This window comes from Pelophylax lessonae (genome assembly GCF_965119305.1).
Source record: "Pelophylax lessonae genome assembly, chromosome: 5".
NCBI lineage: Eukaryota > Metazoa > Chordata > Amphibia > Anura > Ranidae > Pelophylax > Pelophylax lessonae.
The window spans coordinates 410,817,222-410,832,516 of NC_138772.1; the positions used below are offsets into that span (position 1 = coordinate 410,817,222).

General features: G+C 43.0%; 1 protein-coding gene across 1 annotated transcript in view; it reads right to left on the reverse strand.

Moving 5' to 3' along the window:
• Positions 1–15,295, reverse strand: part of B4GALT6 (beta-1,4-galactosyltransferase 6) — a 148,710-nt gene that overhangs the window by 29,785 nt on the left and 103,630 nt on the right. The window contains exons 3-4 of the mRNA XM_082258603.1: positions 14,422–14,535; positions 8,318–8,439 (exon numbers count right to left, since the gene is read on the reverse strand). Coding sequence (XP_082114729.1) covers positions 8,318–8,439; positions 14,422–14,535 — 236 coding nt within the window. The remainder of the gene's footprint in view (positions 1–8,317; positions 8,440–14,421; positions 14,536–15,295) is intronic.

Sequence of the window (15,295 nt, forward strand, 5' to 3'; positions counted from 1 at the left end):
CTAACAGAAGTGTGAAATTAAGAAAGAACTAAAATAATGCAATTGATGTTCTATGCAAAGGTGTTCAATTTCGGTGGTAAAAAAAGCCACCAAAGTGTCCCAGTGTTTGAACAATCACTAGGGTCCAACCAACCAGGTAATTCAATAGTAAATAGACTGCACCCTTGTAGATTGTGGATCATAGGTTGTTATAGAAGTTGATTTTGCAGGCAGTTTTCACAGTCCACGATGTGATTCTTCCAAATTTTGGATCCGTCAATCATACATTTTTAAAATGTTTGAAGAAAAAAAAAAAAACACTTTATGTTTTCCTATTCTATAGAATGTACCAGTCTAGTTCACCAAGCATATGGGCTGGAATTACCACAGCTAGAAAAAAAAAGGGGAATTTTTGACTTACCGTAAAATCCATTTTTCTGATGTTCATTGATGGACACAGCTCCTCATCTTCATGACTATATGGGTTGACTACGCCTATGAAGCAGTCCCAGGTGGTATACTCCCACTCTCAGCTATAGGTATTCAGTTTTGTTACAAGCAGTGTCAGAAGAGATAAAACCCAACTCCATAGAGGGGCAGGTGGCTGTGTCCGTCAATGAACCTCCGAGAAATGGATTTTACACCAAGTCCAAAATCCCATTTTCTCTTTCCTTCATTAACAGACCGCTTCTCATCTTCATGACTATATGGGACGTCCCAAAGCAGTGTCAAACATGAGGGGTGGGAACAGTAAGAATAAAACCTTCCCCAGGGCTAAACATAGCCAACCAGGAAACAAGGAGCTCATCAACAACTGGAGCGCATCAGAAAAAAAATATAAAAAACACCCTCAAATGAGAGGTCAGAATTTGATCCTCAAACCGCTGTGACTGAGCTAGGAGCCTCCAGGGACTGTAGTACATTGGAGGTCTGGGGGACATACTGTGAGCCGGAAGTTTCTTTATCTCTATCGAGTACTGTAAGGAGGTGAACTGACCGGAGACCTGCTGACCCGACACGGGATCAAATATTCATCTGACCTCTCATTGATTTGAGGGTCCATGCAGTCTGGTAAGAGTACCCCTGCAATATACACGGTGGTGGATGGTCATTCTATATCGGGATGTTTAGAGACTGTCATTTTTCCATCAGTGACCATTTAACTCTGTGCACATTTGACTTATAAGGACTTCGTTGGGGGATTGATTCCATTGAGTTTTTTATGCCACTGGTTTAATTTGCTTTACACCAGATATTCATTTAGAATTTATTTCTGCAATTTCATTTAGCACCAATGGGCGCTGCACTTTTTCTTTTGTTTTCTTTTGTTCAGTTGGAGGCCTTTAAGGGCTTAGATCCCTTGTCTTGAGACCCAGAGGGACGCAAAGGCCGCTTGCAAAAAAAAAAAAAAAAAAAGGCCACAGTCTGGGACAGAACTCCTTACCCTTGGAACCCTGAGGAAGAAGAGTACTCTTTCCCCCTGTGAGGCCTTTGATAATATCATTCAAGGAAGCTCAAAACAGGCAATCCCCCACAAATGGAAGTTCGGATAAGGCCTTCTTAGAAGCCAAGTCCGCAGATCAACATTTCAGCCAGATAATACGCAGCAGGACCACCGCTGAGACAGGCGTCACAAACTGTAGCCCTTGGACCAACTGAACCCCCAGCTCCGCAAAGGCAGGGGGGAGCTGTACCCCCTCCAGGTCCCATCGTAGAAGATTTGCCCACTCTGTCATAGCTTGCAACACAAGGTCAATAGTAAATACCAGTCTAAGTGCTGAACCAGCCACAGTGAACATATGGCGGGTCAAGGCCTCCGACCTCCTACCACTGCAATAGCAGAGAGGGAGAGAAATCTCCACAAAAAGGACTCACCACCACCGACCAGGTACTCGCAGCCCGAACTGCACACCATGCAGCGATCAGGAAAAGGAATATCCATGGATCAGCACTAGAGGCAGAGGAACTGCTCCCACCGCCGAATCAAAGCCCAAAATGGCCGCCGAGGTTACACAAACATGGCCACTGATCCGTAGCCTAAAAGGCTACAAGAAAATGGTCACACGAGGCTCCCGGGGGCCCCCAGTAGCACAATAAAACAATCTCAGCAGGAAGGGGGGCCCTGGCAGGTGCCCTCACCAGCCCCCTTCCCCACTGAAGAACGATCTTTCGGTCAGCGGTGGCGCGCTCTACCCCACCCCCATCGCCAGTGCAACACCCCAGGCCGACCTAAAAAGGTATGTCCACCCCAGAGAGGGGGGTGGGGGCGGGGAGGGTGTGGGCAGATGGGGGTAAAGGCCTGCATTAGACCACCGAGAAAGGGGGGGGCACTGATTGGAAGGGAGGGGAGCCTGGGGCTTTGACCTTCCCAGGGAGGGGCCCACGTCCACCCCAAAACCCTCCAGGGGTAGAGGGGGGGACAGCTACCTATCACACCAGGAACAGGGTGGGCATTGCTCTGGACAGACCACTGCTCCATCGTAATGTGGGTGCTGTCGGCCAGAAGGAAACGCTGCGACTCAGGCCGAAGCCAGTTTGTATGCGCCCTCACGAGACATTTAACTCGCAGGTCAGTCCCCGTCCAGTGGCGCTATGTCGTGGCCTGGCCTAACGCAGAGCTGCCATCTGCAAACGCTCACTGCTCGGACTGAGGGGACCTTAAGGATCTAGATTATCTAATTAGTCGCCCAGTCCGGCTCTTGATTGTAGATATTACAGGAATAAAATAATAAAGAGAGGAAAAAAGTACCATTTAAAAAAAGAAAAAATTGCCAGGACCAGAGATCCCAGCAAGGAACTAGGTCCTTTCTCCTGACTAGGCAGAGAAAAAACGGAATACCTATAGCAGAGAGTGGGCGTATATCCCCTGGGACTGCCATATAGGCGTGTTTTTAACGCATACTGTTAGACAGGTTAATTTGGCTGGTTGCTGGCTGGTTGGTAAGTAGTGACTGGAAATCCCTTCGTTTTTGATCTGAGTTTGCCCTTCCAGTGCTCCTTACTATCTAGACCAGTTATAGATGGAGGAGGTGACCACTTTTTGCAATATCGTATAACGTTTATATTGGTCAGGCAACGCACTGACACCTTCGCTGCCATTGTGCTATGTGCTGGGTGCTCAGTGTGACCCTGCGCCTTTAAGGAGGGGTGGGCTCCCTCCAGTCACCTGTCCTCCATCTATCTCATCAGAATGCATGTGCTCCCATTGTGGAGACTCTTTAAAGGTAGAGTTAGGGACTGCAGATATCAGGGTGCCTTGGCGCGGCCTGCAGCTTACGCATGTATTTGCAAATGTGTGCAACTAAACCCCTGTTTTTAAAGCATACTGTTAGACAGGTTAATTTGGCTGGTTGCTGGCTGGTTGGTAAGTAGTGACTGGAAATCCCTTCGTTTTTGATCTGCCATATAGGCGTAGTCACGTTTTTGTCTGCCTAGTGTCCTACTCCTGTGGGGGCAGTATAACCTATATAGTCATGAAGATGAAGCACTGTGTCCGTCAATGAACAAAAGAGAAGTAAAACACTAGCCTCTCCTAGCTTTGTGTACTGGTCAAAATCATTTGGTGGAGGGGGGATTATGGTGAGGGGTTGCTTTACATAGATTGGGCTTGGCCCCTTGGTTCCAGTGAAGGGAACTCTTAAGGCGTCAGCAAACCAAGACATTTCGGACAAATTCAATGCCCCCAACTTTGTGGAAACAGTTTGGGGATGGCCCCTTCCTGTTCCAACATGACTGCGCAGCAGTGCACAAAGCAAGGTCCATAAATACATGGATGAGCAAGCTTGGGGTGGAGGAACTTGAATGGCCTGCACCTCAACTGGATAGAACACCTTTGGGATGAATTAGAGCAGAGACTGCGAGCCAGGCCTTTTCTTCCAACATCAGTGCCTGACCTCACAAATGCACTTCTGGAAGGATGGTAAAATATTCCCATAGACACATTCCTAAACCTCATGGACAGCCTTCCCATAAGAGTTGAAGCTGTTATAGCTGCGAATGGTGGGCCAACTCAATACTGAACCCTACAGAATAAAAATGGAATGCCATTAAAATTAATGTGCGTTTAAAGGTAGGCATCCAAATACTTGTTATAATATATAATAATATGTACACAGTATCCCACAATAGTGAGTACACCCCTCACATTTTCTGAAATATTTTAATATAGCAGTGCTTGATAGCTTTGTTCTGTCTTGGAGCCTGTGGGGGATAGATGCTGCATCCACCTAGATAGGTATATATATATATATATATATATATATATATATATATATATATATATATATACACACACACACACACACACACACACACACACACACAGTATCTCACAGACTGTGGTCTGATGAGACCAAGGTAAACTTATTTGGTTCAGATGGTGTCAAGCGTGTGTGGCGGCAACCAGATGAGGAGTACAAAGACAAGTGTGTCTTGCCTACAGTCTAGCATGGTTGTGGAAGTGTCATGGTCTGGGGCTGCATGAGTGCTGCCAGCACTGGGGAGCTACAGTTCATTGAGGAAACCATGAATGCCAACATGTACTGTGACATACTGAAGCAGAGCATGATCACCTCCCTTTCGAGACTGGGCTGCAGGGCAGTATTCCAACATAACGACCCCAAACACACCTCCATTACGACCACTGCCTTGCTAAAGAAGCTGAGGGTAAAGGTGATGGAATGGCCAAATATGTCTCCAGACCTAAACCCTATTGAGCATCTGTGGGGCATCCTCAAATGGAAAGTGGAAGAGCGCAAGGTCATGAACATCCACCAGCTCCCTGATGTCGTCATGGAGGAGTGGAAGAGGACTCCAGTGGCAACCTGTGAAGCTCTGGTGAACTCCATGCCCAAGAGGGTTAAGGCAGTGCTGGAAAATAATGGTGGCCACACAAAATATTGACATTTTGGGCCCAATTTGGACATTTTCACTTAGGGGTGTACTCATTTTTGTTGCCAGTGGTTTACACATGAATGGCTGTGTGTTGAGTTATTTTGAGGGGACAGCAAATTTACACTGTTATACAAGCTGTACACTCACTACTTTACATTGTAGCAAAGTATCATTTCTTCAGTAGTGTTGTCACATTAAAAGATGTAATAAGTATTTACAAAATTGTGAGGGGTGTACTCACTTTTATGAGATACTGTGTGTGTGTTTGTATATATATATATATATATATATATATTTATAAATTTTTTTTATAGATTTTTTTTTCTTCTAGATGAGCAAGTGTATACCCGATGAAAAAAATGTTCAAAAGCATTGACTATAAAGTGTTTTCTATTAATATTAAAAACATTTTTTTTTTTACTAGTGAAAAGCATGTGGGAAATCCCCATGGACATTTCCTGTAAGCTCTAAGCTTCAATAAGCCTTTACTAGGTGTATCCTAGATACAGATTCCTAGCTGCCAGCACAGTTACACTCACACAAACACACGCACGAGGAAGCCAGTAACACAAAAATCATTTATCCTGCAACCTCTGATCATCTAAAAAAGTAACTTATAAAGGAATGTCCTCGGACCATTAGCATTTCCTTACTGTACCCTATAAACTGACTGAAACAAAAATGTTATCAGATACCTGTCCCATACAGCCCTTTGCCAGTACAGTAAACCATTTACCAACCCTGGAAAAAGCTGTTACAGGAGTGCTGATTTTGGCAGACCCTCAATGAGAAGTGGGCCAGATGGCTAAGCAATGATCCCTGCCAAAATCCTTCCAATAACCCTTGATGATTTTGGAGCATGAAAAGGACTTCTAATACCCTTACCTACATAACAGTTTATAGTCTTGTTAAAAAAAAAAATGCAGAGAAAAACTAAGCAAAGGCTTGCAGACACTCCAAGCTGCTACAAATAATCCAGCCCAACACCATCCATTATCAAATACATTAATCTTTATTTGGAACACTATAACTCATGTCTGCCTTGGATATTACAATTTTGTACACAAATATGGACTTTGGTTACTGAGGAATGTTTTTTTCCAATTACCATGCACTGAAGGAAAGGTAATTCATAGGAAAAACACTGGATAGTTGACAATTCTATTGGCGATAGCAGAAAGATAGTGTGCATGACAGTGGCACTACTTGTTAAAGTGAAACTTCCCTCTCTCAAGCAACATTGACTATTTGTAATCCTTATGCTGCTATCATTAGTAATAGTATATAGATACGAAAACACCTTTTTTTTACATGTCTTCAGCTACTTCCTGGTTTCCAGACCTAGGCAAATGAGGTCACACATCCCAGGAGTCTTCAGGAGAGGAAGAGGGGTTTTCTCATTTAAGCACACCCTCCTGCCCGTGTTCCATCAGAATCGGCGACCCGTCAGATTAGGTAATGGAAGGGACATTCTGTCACCTGAATACTTACTGCGCATGCATAGCTGGTTTGCTAACATGACAGAACACCTGCAGTTAGAAGGAGCCAGCGGATATGTTACTACACCCAGCTACGTCTTGAATTTCACAGTAATTTTACCCATAAACCGAGCAGGTATAAATATAGTATATTGACATCCGTGATGCTGTTTTGAATGTTAAATTTTGAAAGAAGCTGGACGCCAGCAGTAGGAAGGTGGCGGGGGGCATCTTGGTACACCCCCCACTGGTCAGCGGTAAACCTTTAGGCATTTAAAATGTAATATGAAAACAGCTTGACAGATCTCAATATACTATATTGCTTTATATACGCTCACTTTAATAGTTAAATGACTGTAAAATTCAAGACGTAGCTGGGTGTAGCAAGATGTCCCCTGGCGCCTTATGACAGCAGGTGTTCTGTTATATTAGCAAACCTGCCAATGAGCAGTAAGTATTTAGGTGATGGAACGTCACTTCCATTACCTAATCTGATGGGTCGTCGATTCTGACGGAATACCTGCACCCCTGAACTAAGGGCAGATGGAGTCCAGGACGTAATTGCTACATAAATCATCTGTCCTTACCCAAGATGGCCATGGCCAGAATAGCTAGGGGTGTTTTTCAAAGCGATTTCTCAGCAAAATAACGTATGGAGACATGAATGTATCATAATGTAAAGAAGAAGTGTCAAGAGCGTGCAGGTAGCTTTTTTATGGGCTAAACCATCCACTAATCCCAGAAGGTATATCTCTGCTCGTGGTTGCACTATAATATCTGTCACCTCTGCTATGCCATCCATTACTCCCCTCCAAAAAACCTGAATTTCATTGCATCTCCAAAAAAAATATGATCGAAATCTGCTTAGGTGGCAGAGCACCACCAACAATCTGGGGACTGACTGTGATATAATTTTGCCAGCTTAGCCGGTATAGAATAGACCCTATGCAGAAATTTATATTGAATAAACTGATTTCTAGACGAGACCAGTCTGGAGTAATATCCCATACTTTCTCCCATTCCCCTCCATCTAATTGTGGGAGCAATATCTCCCACGCTGCCCGGCAGTGAGCGAGATGTTCCAAACCATCCTTAAACAGATTTTTATAGATATTAGATAATGGTTTAACCAAGGGAGATTTCCGAAGAAGAGATTCCATCTCTCCTATTTTGATCTGAAGCCCTGTAGCATCAAATTGGGCCTGACAAGCATGCCTAAGTTGTAAATATCGAAAAAAAATGAGAATTGGGAAGGTTAAATCTATTTTTTAGTATCTCAAATTTGAGGATTCCCCCTTCCCTCACAATATCACCCACCGTCTTTATATTGTATTGAGTCCAGATACACGGATCAAGATGAGAGGAAATATGTGGAAAACCTATCTTTAAAGGGCAACTAGAGTGATTCGTTAGCAGCTAACATATTGCCTAGTCTTCAAAGTGATAATAAAGGCTTTTTGTTCTAAAAAATAACAAACATGTTATACTTACCTGCTCTGTAAAATGATTTTGCACAGAGCAGCCATGATCCTCTTCTCCTTGGGTCCCCCACCAGCACTCCTGGCCCCTCCTCTTCTCTGAGTGCACCCATAGCTGCTTGTTATGGGGGCACATGGGCATGCTCGCTCCGAAGCCCTGCTCGATGTTTCCATAAGACACATAGCCCCACCCAAGCTGTGACTGACAATAGTGAAAGCCAATGGTCCTCGGGGCTGTCTCTTAGCCAATCAGGCGGCAGAGACCCAGGAGAGCAGCCGCTCTTATGCACATCGCTGAACCAGGTTTCGGGAAGGTATAATAGGGAGCAGTGGGGGAAGCACCATACTGAAGGTTTTTTACCTTCAAACATGGAATGCATGAAGGAAAAATACCTTCAGTTTTTAGAACCACTTTAGGTACAGATTAGCACTGATAGAATTGTTCTGCTTGGCCAACATATGAAGTATATGCTTTACTGATCCTCTCACCTTCCACCGAGGAGTGCAGTCTGTGGGCTTCCAGTGTCCTCCAGGTCCAATACCCATATCAGCAAACATCTGATGAACTTCTTCTAATGAGATCTCACTCATGTTAATATCTGTGGGCCCACCTGCATCGAAGAACATTTCTAATTAAAAGTCGGAATTTTGCTATGCTGCAAGTTAAGATCGAAACAACTGAAAAAAAATGTAAAAAAGTCCAGTAAAATAAAGAAAAGGTGAAAAAACTGGTTGTCTTACATTATGGTGTTAATAAACAGGAATGATACGATTACCAGTCATACAGGAATTGTTATAGAAATACCAGTAATACTAAAAAAAGAAAGTGTAGGACTGTGTGAAACTTCCGTACAGACCTGTTTCAGTTAACTTTTCAGAATACTAAACTTTTGTTCATCATCTATGAAAGGTACTGCTTGTAATTTACAAGTTTCAGTTGAAATTTTAGAATACTGTACTCTTGCTCAGCTTCTGTCAATAGAGATGTTTCTGTTAACCCCCACCCTCACTGTGACATGCTGCATATGTTAGTACTTTTCTGTGCACCGTGACAAAAGGTTCCAATACTGGTTCAAACTCCTTAAAGGATAAGTTCACCTTTTAGAAAATGCTACATGTTGCTCTCTTTTTTAGGGTGTAACAAGTTCCAGCATACCTCCTAACCCTCACAGCCCACTCCTCCTCTGTCAGAAGCAGGAGGGGGTGGTTCTTCCCTGTAGCTGCTTTCACAATTAAAACCGGCATAGCAGTCGCGTCCTTCATTCCAAAAATCTGTTAAAGAATGAACTACAAGTCCCATCTTCCACTGCAGCAGACAGCTTGTAGTTCTCAATGGACTACGGGTGCACTAATCAGTGCACTCGTAGTCCATTCACACTTCAGCTTTCTAACTAAAAGCCTGTAAGGAAGTATTGGCAGAAAGCTGGAGGAAGAGCGTGCAGGAGCCATTGCACCCGCGATCTGCTGATCACGGCTGTAATGCATTGCAGGCTCCTTTTTTTCTGCAAAAAAAAAAAAAAAAAGGGGGAAACTTAGCCTTGAATGAGACAGTATCAACTAGAAAACTGTACCAATCTATCAGGTTTCGAACAGAAAAGTGTATAATAGTTCTGTACATGGATATGTATTGGAGTGTGTGGCTGGCCTTTTTGAAAAGATTGTCAGGAAATATTCTTCCAATAATTTACACACTGCTCAAAAAAATTAAAGAAACACTTTGAAAACACATCAGATCTCAATGGGGAAACATATTATGCTGGATATCTATACTGATATGGACTGGGTAATGTTTTAGGAACGAAAGGATGCCACATTATTTGATTGAAATTAAAACCATCAACCTACAGAGGTGTTGAATTCAAAGACCCCCCGAAAATCAAAGTGAAAAAATGATGCAGCAGGCTAGTCCATTTTGCTGAAATTTCATTGCAGCAACTCCAAATGGTACTCAATATTTTGTATGGCCCCCACATGCTTGTATGCATGCCTGACAATGTCGGGGCATGCTCCTAATGAGACGACGGACGGTGTCCTGGGGTATTTCCTCCCAGATCTGGACCAGGGCATCACTGAGCTCCTGAACACATTGAGGTGCAACCTGGTGGCATCAGATGGACCAAAACATTATGTCCCAGAGGATTTCTATTGGATTTAGGTCAGGTGAGCGTGGGGGCCATCCAATGGTATCAATCCCTTCATTCATCCTCCAGGAACTGGCTGCATACTCTCACTACATGGGGTCGGGCATTGCCATGCACCAGGAGGAACCCAGGACCCACTGCACCAGCGTTGAGTCCAAGGATTTCATCCCAATACCTAATGGCAGTCAGGGTGCCATTGTCTAGCCTGTAGAGGTCTGTGCGTCCCTCCATGGATATGCCTCCCCAGACCATCACTAACCCACCACCAATCCGGTCATGCTGAAAGAAGTTACAGGCAGTAGAACGTTCTCCATTGCTTCTCCAGTCACTTTCCTGCAAATGGAACCAAACCTCCACCTCTTGTTCTTTGTTTATTCTTTATTATTATGGAGATTGATTCAGTGGAGCCTGGCACTATCATCTGGTTCTGTAATGACTGCAATTATTACCAGGTATTTATTAAAGGTCAATGTACGAATCATGCCAGTCAGGAAAAAGATAAGAAATTAATGTAACATGAGTAAAATGGAAATAATTTATAATGCCTGAACTAGACAAAGCAGAAAAATATCTTTCTGGACTATCCCTGGAAAAAAAAGGGCGACAGCTGGCAAGTATAATACTGGATGATTCGCCACAACAGAACACACACCAGACACCAGTCTTTTCTTTGCAAAGCTTGTATCCTGACCGAGTCTATAGAGCAGACACATTGGTTTATTTCCAGTTTGAATGGTTATAGAACCTGTGGCTAAAGCTCGCATTCTCACACATTTTCCTGCCCCTGATGCCATCAAGTGTTATGGAAGAAACCCACAGATATTATTAGTGGGTGGCTGAATGTGAAGTCACACCCGCAAACATGTTCTGGTGTATGCCGCAAATTACAGCACATGGATATGTGATCTGCCGGGGGACGCTTGTAAAACTCACGCAGGTTGAAAATGCAAAGCCTCTTGTAAACTAAATACCATATGCTAATGGCTTGACTCAAAAAATTAAAAAGTATGCATTATCATTCACATGCACCCACAGCAGAGCATCAGGCAAAAACTTTTTTTTTTTTTTTTAAATCTGCAGTATAAAAAAGTCCCTTCAGGTAGAAATCATTTTAAGTATGACTGACGTTTCTTTATTATTTACACTTTCATTCACATAGGGAAGTTTAGCTTTCACTACATTTTCGATGCTGTGGCTGAATGCAAATATTCAGCTGCAGTGTGTCCCTTCCCTTGTTTCAGTGCACCAGGAAGGACAGGTGCAGCATCCAGCCTCACTGCAGGAAGCCTTTCAAAGTCTACGGCACTGAAGCTTAATTCCTCATTGTGCAATGGGCTTTTGGTCTAGTTCAGACAAGCGGTCCCAGGCATTGTAAAAACAGGTGTACAGGTGGTTAAGCCACGGTTTTACCACCTCCTGACCACCCTCCTACAAGATAACATGCTTTGCATCAATGGCAGGAAATTATACCCCTAGTCACCTTTTGCGGGCAGTACCACTGTTAAATGCAATTCATTCAGGTGAACGGGGCCACAAAATGGGGCATTATTTACATTAAAAATCCCCATTTGGTTGTTTAAAATAAAGAGGGAGGGGGGGCATTCATGAGTTGGCAGTATCGCCTCCTGAATGAATGGCAGCCACTGCTCTGTCAGCAAGGGCTATTCTTGTGTGAATGACACAGGCAGTAGGTAATATGGGTGCAGAAAGAAGTCCAGCCATGGCCAAACTTTGAGAATTACACAAATATGAATTTTCACATATTCTGCTGCCTTAGTTTTTATGAAGACATTTTGCATATACTCCAGAATGTTATGAAGAGTGATCAGATGAATTGCAAAGTCGCTCTTTGCCATGAAAATTAACTTAATCCCATAAAAAAACATTTCCACTGCATTTGTGAAGAAGGCTTCAGGGCGCCCAAGAAAGTCCAGCAAGCACCAGGACTGTCTCCCACAGTTGATTCAGCTGCAGGATTGGGGCACCACCAGTGCAGAGCGTGCTCAGGAATGGCAGCAGGAAGGTGTGACTGCATCTGCACGCACAGTGAGGAGAAGACTTTTGGAGGAAGACCTGGTGTCAAGAAGGGCAGCAAAGAAGCCACTTTTCTCCAGGAAAAACATCAGGGACAGACCGATATTCAGCAAAAGGTACAGGGATTGGACTGCTAAGGACTGGGGTAAAGTAATTTTCTCTGATGAATCCCCTTTCCAATTGTTTGGAGCATCTGGAAAAAAAACTTTGTCCAGGGAAGAAAAGGTGAGTGCTACCATCAGTCCTGTGTCATGCCAACAGTAAAGCAGCCCGAGACCATTCATGTGTGCGGTTGCTTCTCAGCCAATGGAGCTCACTCACTCACAATTTGCTTAAGAACACAGCCATGAATATAGAATGGTACAAAAACATCCTCCAGGGGCAACGTCCCCCAACCATCCAAGAACCATTTGGTGATGAACAGTGCCTTTTCCAACATGGTGGAGCATCTTGTCATAAGGCAAAGGTGATAAAGTGGCTTGGGGAACAAAACATCAAAATTTTGGGTCCTTCGCCAGGAAACTCCCCAGACCTTAATCACCTGGAGGACTTGTGGTCAATCCTCAGGAGGTGGGTGAACAAAAAAACAAATTCTGACAAACTCCAAGCATTGATTATGCAAGAACGGGCTGCCATCAGTCAGGATGTGGCCCAGAACTTCATTGACCGCATGCCAGTGCGAATTGCAGAGGTCTTGAAAAAGAAGGGTCAACACTGCAAATATCGACTCTTTGCATAAACCTAATGTATTTGTCAATAAAAGCCTTTGACACTTATGAAATGCCTGTAATTATACTTCAGTATATCATAGTAACATATGGCAAAAAGATCTAAAAACACTGAAGCAGCAGACTTTGTGAAAATTGATATTTGTATCATTCTCAAAATTTTTGGCCACGACTGTACAGTAAAACCTTGGTTTGAGAGTAACTTGGTTTAAGAGCGCTTTGCAAGACGAGCAAAATTTTCAAATAGATTTTGACTTGATATACAAGCGATGTCTTGATATACAAGTAGCCTCAAGTCACAGCTAAGTATAAAAGAGAAGAGAGGCGCCTCTAAGTGTAGCAATATGGTTAAATTTAATAAAGGTACAACATTTAGCAACTCACATGGTTGATGAATAAAACAGGCACATCTAAGGATGCAGGCATCCGGGGTAAAGCTGTCCACATAGACCACCCTCCGCACCGACATCTACGTCATCCCTTCCATGCTGCCCCTCGCTTTTAGATCGCTTTACTGCAGGGTGGTCTTCCCGGTCAGGATTACAGACTGGCAGCCGGCGGTGCAGAAGATAGTCTATGTGGACAGCTTTACCCCGGATGCCTGCATACTTAGATGTGCCTGTTTTATTCATCAACCATGTGAGTTGCTAAATGTTGTACCTTCATTAAATGGAACCATATTGCTACACTTAGAGGCGCCTCTCTTCTCTTTGATACCATGTAGCTCCTGCTGGATTTTGCTTCTAATCCCCTTATGGAAGCGGCTATTTGTGGATGGACATTTTATGGTTACACAACCTATTGCAATGCTATAATCTTTTATATGGGCTATAAACTGAAGGACTTATGAATAAATGGTTGTGGAACGAATAATCTGAGTTTCCATTATTTCTTATGTGGAAATTTGCTTTGATATAAGAGTGCTTTGGATTACAAGCATGATTCCGGAACGAATTATGCTCGCAATCCAAGGTTTTACTGTATATGCAAGCACTAGTGGCAGCCTTCTGTAGAGTAAGCCAGCTCTAATGAATCAAAGACCAGAAAAAAGAAGAAAAGTGCCATCTAAGTGCAGCATGCGAATGTTACTTTAATAAAAAACGGTTATAAGAACTCACACGATCTGTAAAAGTTAAAGCTCATCAGAAATCAACAATTTAGCGAACATCCCCGTCCTGTAAGAACCACTGTGCCAGATGATGGAGCTGTCTTTCTAGGCAAGGGGAGCTAAGGACGATGGGTGGTATTCTGGGGCCACCTCACGCTGGTTTGGAGCGTATCAGGGATGCACTGGAAAGGGGGATGTGACACCACACCCGCCTTGGAGTGCGTTCCGGATGCGCTCAAAACTGACGTAAATTCCTGGAATTCAGTTTTAAAAATGAATACACATACTTCAGAAAAGTATACAATGCAAATAACGTGCCAGCTATTTAGCTTCTATTAGATCAGCAAAATGTCTTTGTTTTTCTAGAATATATGTGTACTTATTTGCTTGGCTGGCCATGGATGCTGTGTACAGCAACACTTTGTATATAAAGACATGCTACAGTAAATGCTAGCTCAATGGTTTCCTAAAATATGTCAAAACATACTTTTTTGCAGTTTGATGCTGATACAAATTCACTGTTGTGAGGGGGGAAAAATAATCTAGAAATAGGGAGAGAAAGAAGTCAATAAAAATACTTACGCATAAACGGCAACTTTTCCGGACACGGAAGGTTTGGTGAGAATGTAAAGTTTTCAGGCAGATACATTGTGGACTGTGCGGTGAAATCAGTGGAATTGGTACCATCTGGGTAGTCTACAAAAAAAAGAAGTGAAAGAATAATTTATTAAAATTTGGGCGGTTTTTGGTTCTTTTATATCTGAAATTAAAACATTACGAAATCCCTGTATATTACACGACATAGGAGGTTATACTTGTGGCATACTGGGATCTCCGATATTATCTGTGCACGATACACCAAAGAACCTTCTTTATCTTTTTCATACAGAAAGGGAAGGTTGCCCTGGGACTTTAAACGAGGCGACCACAGGTGGCCACTCAATGAAGTAAATGTAATCTCAATTTAATGATTAGTATTAAAAAATTACATTATGTAACATGGTACATAAAAATTTGACCAAGCCAAACAAAGGTATAGGCACAAATATAGTACATGCTTGAAATTAGTAACTGTATTGTTGCATGGTTGTGAACAGGCATCTTAATAACTTTGCCGCGTTTCCCAAGCAAACTGCTCGCTTCTTCAGAAATGGATGCACACATGCATGTCTGAAAAAACATATGCAGAAATAGGATTGTAACAACAATCCAAAAATTACTTATTGATGATGTTTGCAGGGTACAAAACCCATGAAGGATCCCAAGTCAGGGACCCATACTTACAAGTTGGCCGGGCCTGGACAGCGAAGAGACACTGAACTCCAGTGGTGGCATGAAGTGTGCGCCAAATTCATCTACTGGTCATGCATTGTAAGCTTCATGGGTTGGATTTTATAGTTGTTTTTGACTTGACTAATTTTACAAATATTGTATTTTATCATTTTTAGGCTCTATA